This window comes from Vitis riparia, chromosome 4 (genome assembly GCF_004353265.1).
Source record: "Vitis riparia cultivar Riparia Gloire de Montpellier isolate 1030 chromosome 4, EGFV_Vit.rip_1.0, whole genome shotgun sequence".
Lineage (NCBI taxonomy): Eukaryota > Viridiplantae > Streptophyta > Magnoliopsida > Vitales > Vitaceae > Vitis > Vitis riparia.
This window is the reverse complement of record NC_048434.1, coordinates 2,947,827-2,964,254: the sequence shown is the minus strand read 5'-3', so window position 1 is coordinate 2,964,254 and position 16,428 is coordinate 2,947,827. Positions and strand designations below refer to the sequence as shown.

The 16,428-nt window shown below is 37.8% G+C and overlaps 2 protein-coding genes across 2 annotated transcripts; both read left to right on the top strand.

Annotated features, from left to right (window-relative positions):
• The first annotated feature begins 2,512 nt into the window (after positions 1-2,512).
• On the top strand, positions 2,513-9,120 carry LOC117913519. Its single transcript, XM_034828515.1, has 4 exons — positions 2,513-2,788; positions 3,387-3,506; positions 3,620-3,690; positions 8,691-9,120. The coding sequence occupies exons 1-4, from the start codon at positions 2,642-2,644 to the stop codon at positions 8,935-8,937; spliced, it is 585 nt and encodes a 194-aa protein (XP_034684406.1). The 5' UTR covers positions 2,513-2,641; the 3' UTR covers positions 8,938-9,120.
• Positions 9,121-13,890: 4,770 nt separating this feature from the next.
• Positions 13,891-15,218, top strand: LOC117912172 (ethylene-responsive transcription factor TINY-like). The gene has a single exon (XM_034826665.1). The coding sequence runs from the start codon at positions 14,207-14,209 to the stop codon at positions 14,930-14,932; it is 726 nt and encodes a 241-aa protein (XP_034682556.1). The 5' UTR covers positions 13,891-14,206; the 3' UTR covers positions 14,933-15,218.
• Positions 15,219-16,428: the final 1,210 nt, after the last annotated feature.

The window sequence follows — 16,428 nt, the reverse complement described above, 5'->3', positions numbered from 1 at the left end:
AAAAAATATAATAATTTTGTTATTTATAAAATATATTTATTTTAATGTAATTAAAAAATTTTAAAGTAATTTTTTAAAAAAATTATTAAAGAAAAAAAAAAAGCTAAACGGCCGGCCCGTTTAATTTTTTAAACGGGGCGGGGTTGGGATGGGGCGACCCGCCCCGTTGCCATTCCTACTAGTCCGTCTTCTCTTCTTCCATATTTTTCCCACCGGTAATTCTGCAGACTCCAATTTCCTGTATGGTTGCTGAGAAAATCAAAAGATGAAAAAAAAAAAAAACGTAAATTTAGATTCTTATTGTTGCACAAAACTGCCACTCCAACCCCAAAGAGTTAAACTCTCTAGGATGAGCAGCAGCGATTTTCTACATTTTTTGTCTTTCATTTCTGCGGTTGTTCGAATCTGATAAGGATTGAAGATTTTTTTTTCTTTCTTTTTGTTTTGGTTGTTGAGGAAACATGGGAAAAGGGGAGAAAGGACAGAGAAGAAAAAGTTGGAGTCAATAACCAACTGCCGCTCCATTCCAAACATGGAATGGAATGATTTTAATTGTTAGCCACATTCTAGAAATCTTATATGGAAAAACATTGCAGGAGCTATGACTTAATGGAAAGGATGGCCCAAGGGGAGAAACCATATTCCATCAGCCACCAATGGAGGGGGATATATTCTTCAGAGGAATGGTTCATGAAACTGATGGAAGCAAAATCTTTGGTCCAATGCCTAAGAAGGGGGAGATGAGCTACATCCAGCATATGAATATGCTGAGCAGCAAGTACTGTATTTGCCCAAACGGCTAGGAAGAGAACAGCCCGCAAGTGGTGGAAGCCACTTCCTATGAATGTGTGCTGGTCATCGGCCGCCTCCGACAACTTTGTTCCTCCATTTTTGGAGGTTTTGAACTGGGAATCCTTTTCTGTTTTCATCCTGTACAGGGACATTCCAAATTTAAAGAGCATGCTCCTTTCAATCCCAGGGAAGAGGTACTCGGAGATGCAGATGAGAGTCAAACAGGTATGACAGCATTGTCTGTAGCATGCTAAGCCTGCCAAGTATTATTTGTTTCACATGATTCTCCACTCCGTTAGGTACAATAGACTCTTCCAAATGAGTAAATTAAACCCAAACAACCACTTCAGTTAGGGAGGAATAAAGACTGTTTTTGGAGCTAGAAGCCACTGAATGAGAGAGCATAGAGCAGGTAGACAAGAAGGAGATTTAGATTCAGAATTCTTTATAATACATACATTTACTTCTCAATGCCATGGGCTAAATATACTTGCCTTCACGACCAATTAGGTTGGAGGACATGTCCATTTTAATCTCATTGCTTCTCGTTACATTGTCCGTACCATTGTCAATTGGTTTAGATTTTATTATATACTTTTAACTGTCATGATTAATTCATCTAAAGGTTAATTTGTTGGGAAATGGTTTAATACCCAATGGGAACAAGGTTTCATTGGGGAATATGATGAAATTAGGGGTGACAATTTATATTAATAAATCCCTATTCGTGTCATGTTAGAGTATGCCGTGTTTTATTACATAAGTCAATTTAAAATGAATCAAATATAAACTAAATAGCTTAGAGTTATAATTAATTTAATAAGGTAGATTATTAAATGGATTAGTTCGGATGAAATTCGTGTTTTATTGATTAATCCAAAGACTATCTATTTATTAAATAGATTATCCAAGTTCATATTAATTTGATCAAAATTCAATTATATTCATCTTAAACTCAGGAAAAGTTTGTAATTCTTAGATCAAACACGGATAAGGATGATTAAGGTAGACAAAAAGCACTCATGTTTGGAGTAAAGGCCTATCGAACGTCATGTTGTATATTCATTCTTTAATTTACTTAATTTTTTTTAAAAAAAATTTGGGTGCGAGGGTTCGATTGTAATATCTTAATAGTTTTTAGGGCTATTTGATGAATTCTTGAAGATAAAGGGCTATTTTACAAATAAGCTGTCGTTGTTTCAGTTTTCCATTTTTGGGAGATTCGGACGTAAAATCAGCCATTAAATTTCGTGAAATCCATCAAAGACAGTGCGTTGCCTTAGACACGTATTATTCGCACGTGCTTCCCATGAAAGTTAGTGTAATGATGTTCACCTACTCGTCTCCTCACGTTAAATCTCTATGACCGTACTCTCCTAACCGTTCGATCAAAAACTTTCCTCGATTAGATCGCATGAATCCGGTGAAAAACCAATCACACATCTGTAAAAGAGAGAGATTACAATGATCCTCCCTTATTAGCATTTGCTCCACTATCACAACTTGACTATTTTGCCCAGCATCTACCAGCCCAAATAGGCTTTTAGACCAGTCCACATCAGAAAGGTAAGGAGAAAACAGTCTTTTTATGAAGGTCTGCTGCAAATTTTAACGACCTCTGGAGCAGTAAAAGAACTAACATTAACCAGTCAATCAATGTTTTTTTTTTTTTTTTTAAATTATAATATTCAAATATATTATTATTATTTGGCACACAGAGGAATTGTGGATTACAGGGAGCTGATGCATCTTCTTCATCTTCTTCTTCTTCTTCTTCAATGAGAGGCTTAGGTAAGCTAGAAGAAGAGGGGAGATTCATCATCAGCAGATCAATAGCAGAGCTCTGAAAATGTCTACAAAGGTGAAGCCCAATGCCCCTGATTCTTCTTCAAAGGGAAAGGCTGTTGTGCCTGTCACCAAGAAGAAGACTGAGGGCTCAACCAAACCTACTGTTGATTCAAAGCAAAAATCTGTATTAACTGTCACAAAATCTGAGGTACCCACCTGCAAATTTTGAGCTTTTTGTGATTCAGATTTGCTTTATGGGGGGTTTATGCTGGTCTGCTTTTCAGTTGGTTGTTTTGGTTTGCTGAGTTTATGAATTGCTTTGATTGTTTCAGGGATTTGTGTGTTTTGGGGGTGTGGGTTTCTGAATTGTTTTGCTTGTTTTAATGGATTGGGTGCTTTGGGATTATGAATTTCTGAATTGGGCATTTTAGGTTTCTTTTTCTGATCTGGGAATTTCTGGGTCTCTGAATTTGTCACAAAATATTTTAGTTTCTGAATTTCTTGTTTTCAGGTGAAATGGGTGAATTGGACATGTGAATTTTTTAATTCTCTGCTTATTTTCAATGCATTGGACAGTTTGGTTTTGAGTCCCTAAATTGTTTCCAATAGTTCAGTGATGAATTGGAGGATTTGGGTATATTATATTCTTAATTGCTTTGGATTATCTACAAGGGTGATTTGAGGTACCATCTGTGTTTATTAAACCAGTTTCTTGATACCTGACAATGCTGTCTTTATCTCTTTTATTCAGTTTTCTTGATATAATTTTTGGTGTGATATGCTTCAATTGATATTTCTAAATGAAGGTAAAATCAAAATCCGCATCAAGTTCCTCAAAAACCACAACAAAGACCACAACAACTGTTAAAGTGAGAGAGAAGAAAGTGTACACTTTGCCTGGCCAGAAACATGATCCTCCTGAAGAGGTTCTGGACCCATCACATTTTTTCTGCTATGGCTCCTCTTTTAAAGTGTGTATATGGTCATGAAACCCCATTCACGCATTCACTCTCCTTTGTTATCTGTTTCTTTTTGACAGAGGGAACCGCTGAGGATATTCTATGAATCATTATCAAAACAGATTCCATCAAGTGAAATGGCAGAATTTTGGTGAGTTTCGTTGTTTGTTTGGATATTTTGTTAATTAATGCTGAGATTTACTGAAGTTAAAATTCTATGAATTTTCAACCTCCAAAGTCCTGAATCTTTGCTTCAGTTTATTTGCTTTGCTAAATTCTTAGATAGTAGGAAAGCAAGTAACTAAATTTCTTGCTTGCACCTATTGCAAGGTTATATAAATGATGTCACAGAAATCATGTGGGACATTTGATGATTATTGCTAATGAAGCTCTCAAAACTGAAAGAGGAAGTACTAGTTATCTTAGAAGGAGATTATTGGGTATCGGGTGAACTAATGTTGTTTAGGCCAGGCCTTGCCAGTGCCTGTGCACATCTAAGCTTATAGGTTAATATTTAAGGTTGGTTAATTGGTCAGCTAGGCTATTTTCAGCTAGGTAACTGACATGCGGCTTCATAGGCTTGTGATGTTTTAGTTCATTTACATCTATTTCTTTGTGGATTTTGTTTTTGAGCTTCATAGTGTAGTTGGCCTCTATAATTTCCTTTGTACTGATATTGTCCATGACTTTATTTTAAACTAGATATTTCTTTTCTTTCTCCTTGACTTTTCCCACCAAGACTACGAATTAGTATCAATAAAAAACCTTATGATTTACAATAAAGAAGGTATTATGTGCAATCTTAACACTGTAATAGAATATGCAGAAAGTTTCTAGAATCATGCCTTCTATGCAAGTGTTGCATACCCCTAATCATCCAGTAACTAATTCTTCTTTCTCTCCATTATTCTTTGGAGTTGCATCCCCTTGCCACAAAATGGAAGAATGGATTTTACCCTGATGATGTACTATATAGCTGTTGAATGAACTTTCTCCATAAGAGATTAGTCATGTTTTAATTTGAATGATGCGCTGAGGGTGGGTCATGGGCACTTGCCTAAGTTTTATCATGTTATCCAATTCTACCACTGTTGATAATCAAGGGTTCCTTGAATTTGAGAGCCAGAGCATAAGATTCTAATATGAGCTTCTAATTGTTGCCACTGGCTACCCAATTGGTATTTCAGCAGTTAGTTTATGATAAATGCGATTCTCTTCCATTATAAAACGTACTTCTCCAAATAGAGATCACAAGTTAAACCCCACATGACACTTCAATATAATAGGAATTTTGCATCTGAAAAAGAGTTTCCCTGGAGATTTTCATTCACATTGATATCACGTGAGGGTTTAAAAAAAATAAATTAATTGGCTTCTAGTTTCTGCGTCAAGCCCAAAAGGCCAAAACTGAACTGACCTAGGGTGTTTTCTTACTTTTCAGAGTCAATAACTAATCAATGTGTATATGAAAGAATTGACATTAGGTTGGTAGGGATTGGAAGCTCTGTGCCTATTGATTTTTTCTCATGCACCTATTAGAATGAAGAGAAAATTCTGTAAGATGATAAGACGAGCCATCCTTTATGACATAGAATGCAGGTGCGTGTGAGACAAAATTTGCTTGAGATAAGCCCACCAGAAATGAGAATGTTGAGACAGATAAGTGGCAAGACAAGAATGGTCAAAGTTAGAAATGATTGCATTCACAGGTGTTACAGAGAGTGCCAATTAGAAGCTAGATGATTCTTGGTTGAGATAGTTCGACTGTGCCTTTGGATGTTATGGTTAAGGTGAAGTGAAAACAGGGAGGACGAGGAAGACCATCTTTTTTAAATATTACTAAATACATGTTAAGCTGTGATTTAATGAAAATTGTGACCCTACATAGAGTACCAAGGTGAAATGAGCTCCACACAAACAACTGGATTAGGTTTGGTTCAGTGAGTTAAGTTCAACATTAGAGTTGGTTTATCTATCAACATAAAATCAGGCTCTCCTAAGTTTGGATCTAATTTTTCTATCTAGAATCCACCAATCTATGATAAAAACCTGACTTGACTCACCTTTATCAGGTTGGGTTGGTACATTGGTTTGCACACACACCTTTTGCACCTTACTCAAATAGATACTTCAAACACAGAAAAATCCACCAAGAAAACCACTAGAAAATCATGTAATACAATAAGGGTGCCACTTCGTACAGAAAAAGCATAGGGAATACAAGCTACTGTCAGCAATCAAAGCAAGGGGAGCTAGCACTTAATATCAGATAAAGAACGAAGGAAATATTGCCATGGAGCCATATCGATTTAAACTATAATATTTTTGCAGGGAGGATCCTCGTATACAGAACAACTAACAGTTTTTATAACCATCAGCAGTCAAAACAAGGAGGCTTTAGTTATTATATATAGAATGAAAGAAGTATTTCAACGGGCCCATCTTAAATCAAGTCAATCTTTTGGTGGGGAAATTCAAATCAGTTACCCGTCGTTAGTAATCCCATCCAACATCAACTTTCTGATATCTCTAGTAGTTTCTTGGTGTACTTTGTTTTTTGTTGAGGTTTCTGCAGAGGATGGTTAGTGATGTCTGCAACTTGTGGGCTTTCTGCTTTCCCACTCTTACAAGTGTTATAAAGGTTATCCAATTTTCTTACTTTAGTTCAAGATTCAGCCCTTGTCTCTTTAGTGGTAGTTTTCATTTTTTTAGTTCTTTGTCTTGGATTTGGTTTCCTGAGCCATGGGTAATGCATTCTTATAGAGCTGATTCCTTTACTGTAATTGTATTTTCACCTAGTTTACTGGTAGCTCTAATAAGGACATACCGTTAACTTGGGTTACTTCAGGTGCTTACGGTTTGCAAGTATCTTGTGTTAATTTGCTTCCATTTGCTCAAATGGAATCAAATTAACTTCCATTTGTTTCTGTTTCCTGAACACCAGGACAAATCCTGTTGAAAGTAGATAAATCATCTTGTTGATGATGACACAATCTACACCCATATTGTGGGTTATTTGCAACATTGCACATTGTTCATCAAGACAGCAACATGTGAGGGCCCAAATGAGTTATTTCTCCAAATTCCTGTCTTATCTTGGATGCTGGGAAATTGTGTATCATCAAAGCTACTGATCTGAAGTTTCCATCAGATATGCCTTTGCATTCTGACATGTTGCACTTTCTTGGCCTGGGATCAGGGCCCTGGGAACTTTGGTTGGGCTCTCCTCCTGTCAAGGGCAGGTCAAAGTGACCTTACTGCTTGCTATATTGAACGACTTCGGAATGTTGGCTCTGTACTTAGTAGAGACCTTTTAGGACAGGTGCTCTTCTGATCCACTGGCCCACCTGAGAAGCGTACTTTGTTGTGTCTTTGATATTTATTGCTTGACATTCTTTTTCTAGTGTCTACTTGATCACTAGTTTTCCTGCTACTAGCCTTGTAGACTCCTGTCCTCGTTGGCATTCAGTTGGTGGCTCCACATGCCTCTGTGTGGCTCTGAACTCAGTGACTCTCTACGGCAGCCTGACTTGTAGGCCTACACATGCCAAACTGCCTTGTAAGGCCTCAAGTGACACCATTTGAATGGCCCTCTTTCATTGGATTCTAAATTCTAGCCTGGCTGTCTTTAGGTTTCCTCTTTCGCTATGTAGTGCCTCCTACAACACTCTACACTCTTCCTTTTCAGGCTGCTCTACCCTCACTTTTGCCAAAGCACCCACATCCCATGACTGTTTATTTGTCTCCTCCATGCTTATATCTCTTCATAATGGGAAGGTTGCAACCCATAAGTAGAAAAGAAAGAGTTTTTATTTTTATTTTATTATTATTATAAAAATTTAATTTGTGATGCAATTATCTTCTATAAACTAGGTTAATGATATAAGAAAATGGACAGCAACAAAATGTATTTCTAGAATCCTAAGCAATTGTTTATTTAACTGAATTTTCCTTTTCAAGAGTTTTGCCCTGACTTGTAATTGATGTAAGTTTTGTTCCCAGTGTTGGCGCTTATCTAGCTTTTGGCCTTCTTTCTGATTCTAGTTTTTCCGGCACGAGTCTATACAGGGTTTCTTGCATTCCATCAATTGGTTTCACATTGTTTGTTTGACATGACCATACATAATTCCAGCAATTTTATTGTCACTGTAGGATTTTTTGTTATTTAATAGATACTCAAGATATAATGTTGCTTTTGTAATTTTATTTATAAAAAAAAAAAAAAAATTGGAAACGAGAAATACATTCTTTGAACTAAGGAAAAAGATGTAGATACGTAATCTATTGTGTCACAGGAGGTCCTAAGGTTTGTCCTGAATTTTCCTCCAAATATCTGATTTTGGACTTTGAATTGCCCTTGCATCTTCCTCCTCTCCTCAACTTGTCAATTCTTACAAACAGGCCTAAAAAAGTCTCCTGTTTTGACTTGAGATTCCTTGATAGTAACATAAGCATACAAAAGGGGGGAACCACTCGATCAACAAATAATTTGATCAGTGGCCCAACTGCTCCCATTGCTTTCTTGGTCTGACTGACTCAACCATCTTGGTATTTCTCTGAGTAAATTGCTTATGTTTGGATGATTCATCCAATCTTCAAAGATATGTTAGATCAGGAAATGACCAGTGGTGGCTTTTGGACTTTATACTGCTCCGACTAGGAGTGGAATTGTCATGAATGGCATCATCCCCTCGGTAAATGGAATGGGTGCAAAGTTCAGATGATGTCCATTGGTCTCAGAAATGTCTACTTCCAAAAGTCATGGCGTATGTTATATCATATTTTTAATTCTAAATCTACAAGGACTAGTACTAAAAACTGTAATGGAAAGAAGATAGGTTAGGCACCTGGTATATGCATATCCATGATGTTAGACCTTGTCTAGGCAAACCCAAGAGTAACACATTTTGCTGATTATAGCTTGGAATGCCATATGATATGAAGAGTCTCTTGCCGAGTGTCCAAGTGTTATACATGGTTAGAACCCTGTTCATTTTATAAGTATTCTGGTAACATTGGCCAATGACTTCTAATCCTATGCCATAATCAAAATCCAACTATCCAAAGATCATGAAATTTTTTTTTTTGTAGATCAGGCAAACATTCAGTTTTTAATTCCACCGTGTTAAATATTAACATATCAATTTGCAGGATGATGGAGCATGGGTTGTTGTCCCCCGAGAAAGCCAAAAAGGCATATGAAAAGAAACAGAGGAGACAAAAGCAACTTCGAATGGGAACTCCTGTTAAATCTCCAAAACCACCCAGTAGACCTGAGAGTTCACAAAGGCCACAGCAGACATCAAAGAATGGCGACATTAAAGCCAAGAAAAGAATCACAAATGACAGCGATGATGATGATGATTTCATTTTGAGTCCCAAGAAGAGGAAAGCCTAGGATGGAAAAATCCTCTCTTGCTGTTTGTAGCATTGTATTCCTAGAGGATCACTCGAGTTAGATTCCTTTGAATTTGACTGGGAAAGGCCAGTGTTCTGAAACAACCAAACAAATGATAGATAATGACATTCTTTATATTGTCTAATTTATGGAAACAATAAGCAGAGACAATTTTCGGCTTCTTCTTCTTTTTTTATTGCTCCACAACATGCCATTCTGACTTAACCTGATACTACATGTAACATCAACACATTGCTCAAGTTTTTTCAAACCTAAGCATAGAAATATTACCCTAACTAGCATTCAATACAGAGTCTTTTTAGCATGATTTACCGGTTGATTTAGCTCCTTCAGCTAGTTCCCTTAAACAAAATATGGGTTCTCTAATTTGTTCTTCAGCAGTGGGATTGATAAGACTGTGGTCTCAATCACCCGTCTAGGTTAACTTCACCTATAAATGGTCCAGTTCAGTCTTAATAATCGGTTCACTTTTTGGCTGATGGTGGCCAATTAAATGTGGAGGGTCCCCACTGTATGTGTGCCTGACATCTGGTTCATGGAAGGTCATCACATGCCTTTAATGGTGAAAGCCATGGATAGCAACTGCATTCAAAGATGGGAAGGTACTTGTAGTCCATCAAGGCACGGTGTTATGGAGCTTTGGTAGAAAAGCATGAGCTTTTCTGGCTGCTGCTGGCTCACATAGCAGAGCAGTGCTCATGATTCATATCAGAACTTCGAAACAGTCTGCATATTTTTTTAACCCTCATGAGCATGTAGGCCACATCCATTACATGTGAAATGTACAGAAGAAATAAATAGAAGATGATCAGAGGAATGCATTTGTACGAGATTAGGAATTATTAATTAGTCCATGCATGGGCACTGCATGTAGGTTAGTATGAGGCCGGTCCGCAATCCAATGCAGACCAGGCCAAACCAAAAAATAGCCACCACTGGCAGTTGGGAGCCTGAGGTCCTGTTTGGTGAAGAAATAAACAAAATTGGAAATTTGGACTATGTAAAGTTTTGCAAAGGTATTATTTCAGGAGAGTACTGTCATGTTTTTGGGCCAATATTAAATGAGTAGAGCACAGCTACTTAGATTTTCCTGTGAATCATAAATAGCCTACCATAAAGGCATCAACCATATATGAAATGGGGGGTGTCTCTAGGTTTGGAAAGGCCAGTATGCCTTCTGAACTGAGTTCTCAAACTTCCACTGATCCATAGATCAAGTGCAATCCATTTTACTTTCTATATTTTAACCCTAAAACAGCCCAAACAGAAGATGTAATGCAGCAAGAACCCAAAAGCAGCCCAAAAAATCCTGCTGTTTGTTAAGACTGGAGAATTTATGGTTTAGAGGGAACTGCACTATTGCTTTTGAATGGTATTATATTTTCTGCATAAAAATTTAGGTTGGACTGACTCATTTAAACTTCAACACTCAACCAGCTTAGTAATTGGGCATGTGGGATTGTGGGTACCTAAAATTTAGACAAGAAATTTACAGCCACACAAAAATATTTTGTTTGGTCATGTTTCATGGAGACAAATCATTAATTAGATGGCCACCCAAAAACACAGTAATTACTTTATTTAATTCCCCTAGGATCCCTACCCCATTCCTCAAGATAATAGTGAAAGTATAAACTAGAAAGACCTAGCTCTATCCCTCAAGAAGAAAAAAAATAGGAAAGAAAAAGGTACCCTTGTCCTATATTTGGAAAACTCAGCATGGCAAGATCTTGAGTAGGGGTTTGGCAAGTTTTGTGATAGTCTCTGGCTGTTCAGTCTTCCCTCATTGTCTGATCATCGTCTTCTGGGGTTTTCCCAATATGGGGTTTTTCAAGAAGTCGTTAGGGTTAAACAGTAGATGTACTATTAATCTCATAAAAACCAAGGAATATGTATGGTACCAAATACCAATGCAGGGTCAAGGACTCAAGGCAAAGGGCAAAGGTTTTTGTACTGCATTCCTTGTGTCATTGAAAATCCTAAAGGACCCCCACTGAATTTAAGGCCCCGCCTTCATTTATAGGGCCAGTCTTTCATGGTCCTAGCTCAAGTAGTGGCGTAGTGCCATAGCCGATTCCCTTATTTGACTATTTCATATCTCCCAATTTCAAATTTTCATTTCCTTTGGTTTGGTAAACTTCAGCCATATATACTTTTGTCGTTTGAAATTAAGTACCATAGAATGCAACGGTGTCGTTTTTACTCATAAGGTTACCATCAAAGAGTGTACTGTACTCATTCATTTGTTGACTGTTGAAAAAAAATCCTAGAAGAACCCCACTGAATTTAAGGCCCTTCATTTAAAGGACCCTCCCTGAATGGTCCTAATTCAAGCCCTAATTTGACTACCCTAGTCTAGTTTCCCCACAGAATCACCCTTGTTCACAATTTTTACCAATCCTGAGGCATGAATTTAAAACGGTGCCGTCTCATCCAGAAGGTAACATGTAATTAGAGATAAATGGAGGCTTTATCCCACCAGTTTGATTGATTGAAACATGTACAAGTTAGGTGCCTTATTATTTCTATTAAGGACATTTCAATGCACCTAACCACCGGACCTTTGGCCTAGGGTTGCCATGTCCTTGGCCCCTGGATGGATCCTTTAGGTCAAATCCTCCATTCTAGCCATGCATCACAAATTTTCTCTTATTGTAGTGGCTCACATTTGCTTCTATAATACCCCACAAAAATTTCATCCATTGTTTATTGTGAAGAGATCATAACCATGTTCACAATCTAGTCATATACACGATACGTGATACGTATCGGGTATGTTTGGAATACTAAAATATGAAATAAGAACGAGAAATAGAAATTCATTCCATCTCTCGTTTATTAATGTTTTTGAAGTACTTATCACAAGTAAGATTACAAAATTTCACTTAAGTCGGGATTTTAATCGTGACACTTACTTGATGAATGAATGCATTGAATCAATTAAAAGGAGGGGCGGGGGGGGGGGGGAAATTGTATGGTTGAGAAAAGCCTTTACCAACCCCGCTGCAACCAGGGTTTAAGAGCTGTGCTGGTAGCAAACATGCTGGTACAAACATAGCCCTCAAACCAGAAATTTAGGTGTGAACACGGTAAAATACGAACTCTAATTTCACCTGTAAGGATGGTAGGGTTAATCTTTGGGTCACTCACAATTAGATATGTCCCATGTGCTGAGCCATTCCGGTCGCATACTCATACCTATGATCCAAATTTGTGGTCACGAATTCAAGTTTCGGAGCGGGGTCATATCACCGGTACCTGGAGATCTATAGATTCTAACCATTAGTCCAAAATTTTGTTCGCATCAAACAGCTCAATTCCGGAGGTACAATTCAACTTCTTCTGGGCCACAGCATATATCATATCTGCCAAGAAAAAAATAACTCATTCATTTTATGGAGATTGATCCATTGAATAAGATTATTCTCCATTCATTTCTCGTCTCAACCCACTTAAAGATACGAGAATGGAGACACGAGACACCATAGTCGGATAACAAGGATAAATTGTCTTTTGGATTCGTTTGCGGTCATAATTTTCTTCACGTACACTACTTTATGCTGATTTGATTTATATAGATCCGTAGGGATACGGATTTTAGAAGCCTGTTGGGGAAGGGTCCCTTGATTTGGTTCGGAAGGGTCTTGCATGTTTAGCATGTGGGGTAATTTCATTTAATGAGGGCTAGACCAGTTTAGAAGTTTGGCCAGGCCACGTTCTGTAGAGGACTCGAGCATGGTCTGAACCACATGGACTAGGGTCAGGACCCAACCACCGTGTGACCAACGTTTTGGTATGTGGAGATTGGAGATTGATCAAGCAAAACTTGTATCACCCCAGTGAAGATCGGAGCACAAACCGATCATCAATTCATTTCTTGAAAGGAGTTCATAGTTGGTTTCCTCACTGTCCTTTCCTCTTTGTATGAGAATATGAGCAGCTACTTGGGCTCCAATTCAGCGGATCCCATTGGGAGGTCATACATTTGCTACTCACCGTCTTCCTTTAACTTTACAAAAATATCTTATTATTTTATATTAAGGTTTTATTCGATATCCTTAATTTACCCAATACGTTTCAAAGCTTCCGTTTTCAAAAGTTTAGTACATTACTTTACGTGATCATTTGTAATTTCTCATTTTCTTCTCAGGATAAAAGTAGATGTACTTTTAGATATTTGTATAAGTTACTTTCATGCTGCAAGTCTGTCTCTTTAATAATTATTTTTTTTCCTTCAAAATGACGGGTTTGTCACCACTCCTCGTGCAATTATTTCTTATTCCTTTTACAAATTAATATAATTGGCCCTACTTAGTATAATATTTAAATTTTTGGATTAAAAAAAAAACCCCCACAAAAATTAATTAATAAAATTTTTTGTTTTCAGTGCAAAATCTCCTGCTCATACGTGTGAGACAAAAGCATCATGAGAAAAAATATTTGTAGGAGTTGTATTTTCTTGGAAAATCAGGGAAAATCGGACCCACGGATGAAATCTCTGGAGTCGTTCTCTAGCATCAAGTTGGGACCAAATCAATATAGGCCTCAAGTATTGAAACATGGACAACGGCACATTTCAAGCCCTTGGTTCAGTGCCCAAACCTCCCGGCCCCCTTTATATATGTAGTACGTGGATTTGAAGACCCATTGATATGGACCGTGGCACAATGTAAACCCTAGCTTGTTACCTCTTGCATGCCACAAACATTATAATAATATAACCAATAAACAATATCAGAAAGCATAGCCTAGATTTTTTGGTATGTATAAAATATGATGGAGATAAGGGAGAAATGAACAGTGAAGGAAAGGTGAAAACATGGAAAAGATGAAAGTGGAAATAAATGGGAGAGAGGTATTTTGCGTGGTAATGTAGAGGGCAGAGAGACCCCATTGTACTCTGGGTCTAGCAGGGTGACCCATTTCCGTTGTGGGGTACCCTATGAAACTCTTCTTTTCTTTCTCTCTCTGCGCCTTATAAGTGTTGTGTGAGTCATTGGGAAATGATGGGGAAAAAAGCTTGACGGTGTAGCTAACCAAAGGTGCTTGTTCTCCTCACTTTCCTTTCACTTCTAACGCTTCTATATCTCTCTCTCTCTACTTCGATCATTTCAGCTCTTTCTAGACCTATTCACCCACTTCTGTCGAGACTTCTTTTCTCTCTTTTTCTTTTACTTGCATTTTTCTATTTCTCTGTTATCAAACACGGCTGCTGTGGGCTCTATAATCAAGTGATCAGTCAGTTACAATGGCTGAGCCGCTGAATTCTGAAACTGAGAGCAGTTCCAACTCTGGCTCTTCTTCTTCATCCTCTCCGTCCTCTCCTGGCTCGTCTCAGTCACGTCCCAACTCCTCGAAACCGGAGCCAGAGTCGAAGAAGATGAAGAGAATCCGGGACTCCAGCAAACACCCGGTATACCGGGGGGTGAGAATGCGGAACTGGGGCAAATGGGTGTCTGAAATTCGGGAGCCTCGCAAGAAATCGCGTATCTGGCTCGGCACTTTCCCTACGCCTGAAATGGCTGCCAGAGCTCACGACGTGGCGGCGTTGAGCATCAAAGGAAACTCCGCGATTCTCAATTTTCCCCAACTAGCCGCCTCCCTGCCTCGCCCCGTCTCACTCGCTCCACGCGACGTCCAAGCGGCCGCGGCCAAGGCCGCGGCGATGGATAAATTCGACTCTCCGTCATCCTCCTCCTCGTCCTCATCATTGTCGTCATTGGTGTCCTCCATCGACCTATCGACGGCGTCGGATGAATTGAGCGAAATCGTCGAGTTACCCAATCTGGATCCGAGTTTCGACTCGCCGGAGTCCAAGACCGATTTCGTGTTCGACGACTCTGCTGATGGGTGGCTCTACCCTCCACCATGGCTGCAGAGTGTCGAGGATTGTGGGTATTTCTCCGAACAGTTACTGGTGCCAGAGAGTTTGATCCCCGGTAGCTTTGAAGCCTTTTTGTGGGATAATAATTAGTGTTCAAAAAAAAAAAAAAACATCTTGTGTGTGTCTCTTTTTTGTTTTTGTTTTTGTTTTCTCTGATTTTGATTTTCTTGCTTTTGTTTTTTGTTGTTTTTGTTTTCATTTTTGAGCCCTTGTGATTTTTCTTTAAAAGGGCTAAAACCCTCTCTCCCCCGCCCCTCTCTCATTACCTTCCTCTTTCTCTCTGTGTCCATGTAATCTCTTCAATGAATCTAACTGTACATTGCTAGGGTGGAAAGAGCTAAATGTCATAAATTTTCTTTCTTGGTTGGTGCGAACACATTAAAGCCTCCCTCTCTCCTCTCTCTCTCTCCTCTGAAAGGAAAAGATTACTGAACTCCAAGGGAACAAAAGCTTCAAAGCTCAATTCATCTATGAAAATTCTCATACAAGTGAAGTTGACCATCTTCTTTAGGCAATTCCCATCTTGGGTTCTGTGTAAAAACTAAAAAAAACCAAAAACAAAGGGAAATTATCATTTTTTTCCCAATTGAGAATCCATGCAAAAGGACAAGCCAAGAGCAAGGATGCAAAAAGTTCAAGAGACTCAAGCCTCAGAAAGGTTGAATTCCAGTGAAAAACCCCAAATTAATTTCTCCTTTTGGGCAGATGGCAGATGGTGAAACATGGTGAGGTGTGATAGTGACAATTTCCCCATTGAGGGTAACAGTATCCATCTAAGATTTCCCACTTGCCTTATATCCACTCTGCTCATTGCATACAGACACCCTTCAGATTTGAGGCAACCAAGGCAAAAAGAATTTCAATACGTGACCATTCCATATTTTTTCAAAAAAAAAAAAAAAAAAAAAAAAAAACCAATATAGTTTTTGTTCACATGACCCAAACCCTATTATTTTTCATCATAGACAAAATATTTTATATGTCAATAAATTAAGAAAAGTAAATTCAAAACAGTGATTAATTGAGGAGACCAAAATTATTTACAGTTATTAAATTGAAATTAATTGGGTGTGGAAGGCATTAGTAGAGAGGCCTAGGGTACACTTTGCTTTCTTTTTTTAGTAATATTGTTATTTTTAATGAGCAATAATGACATATGGAATCTCTTCACAGCTCCAGCTTCTATACTTAGAAGTGGATGAGGTCCTTGGCCTAAGAGCCCTAACCCTAATTGACCACCAACTTTAATTTATTAAAATATATATTAATGTAGGAGATTGGGTGGAAATTTTTTATCCTGTTAGGAAAGAAAAACATTATAGTACTGTTCTGGATATCTTTATTTGGAGCAAGTAATGATCATCCCTGACCCAACATGGCATACAATTGTTAATTATTAATGCTCAAATTTAATGGATAATGTTAATCTAATCCAAAAACAATTGGAAAATTGGGTGTACATTTGGATACAAATTTTAATTTTTTTAAAATTTAAAAATATTAATAAATTTTATATCAAAATTATAATCCCTTAATTTAAATAAATAAATTTATTTTGTATCTTTAAAAAAATTTCAAATTTGAAA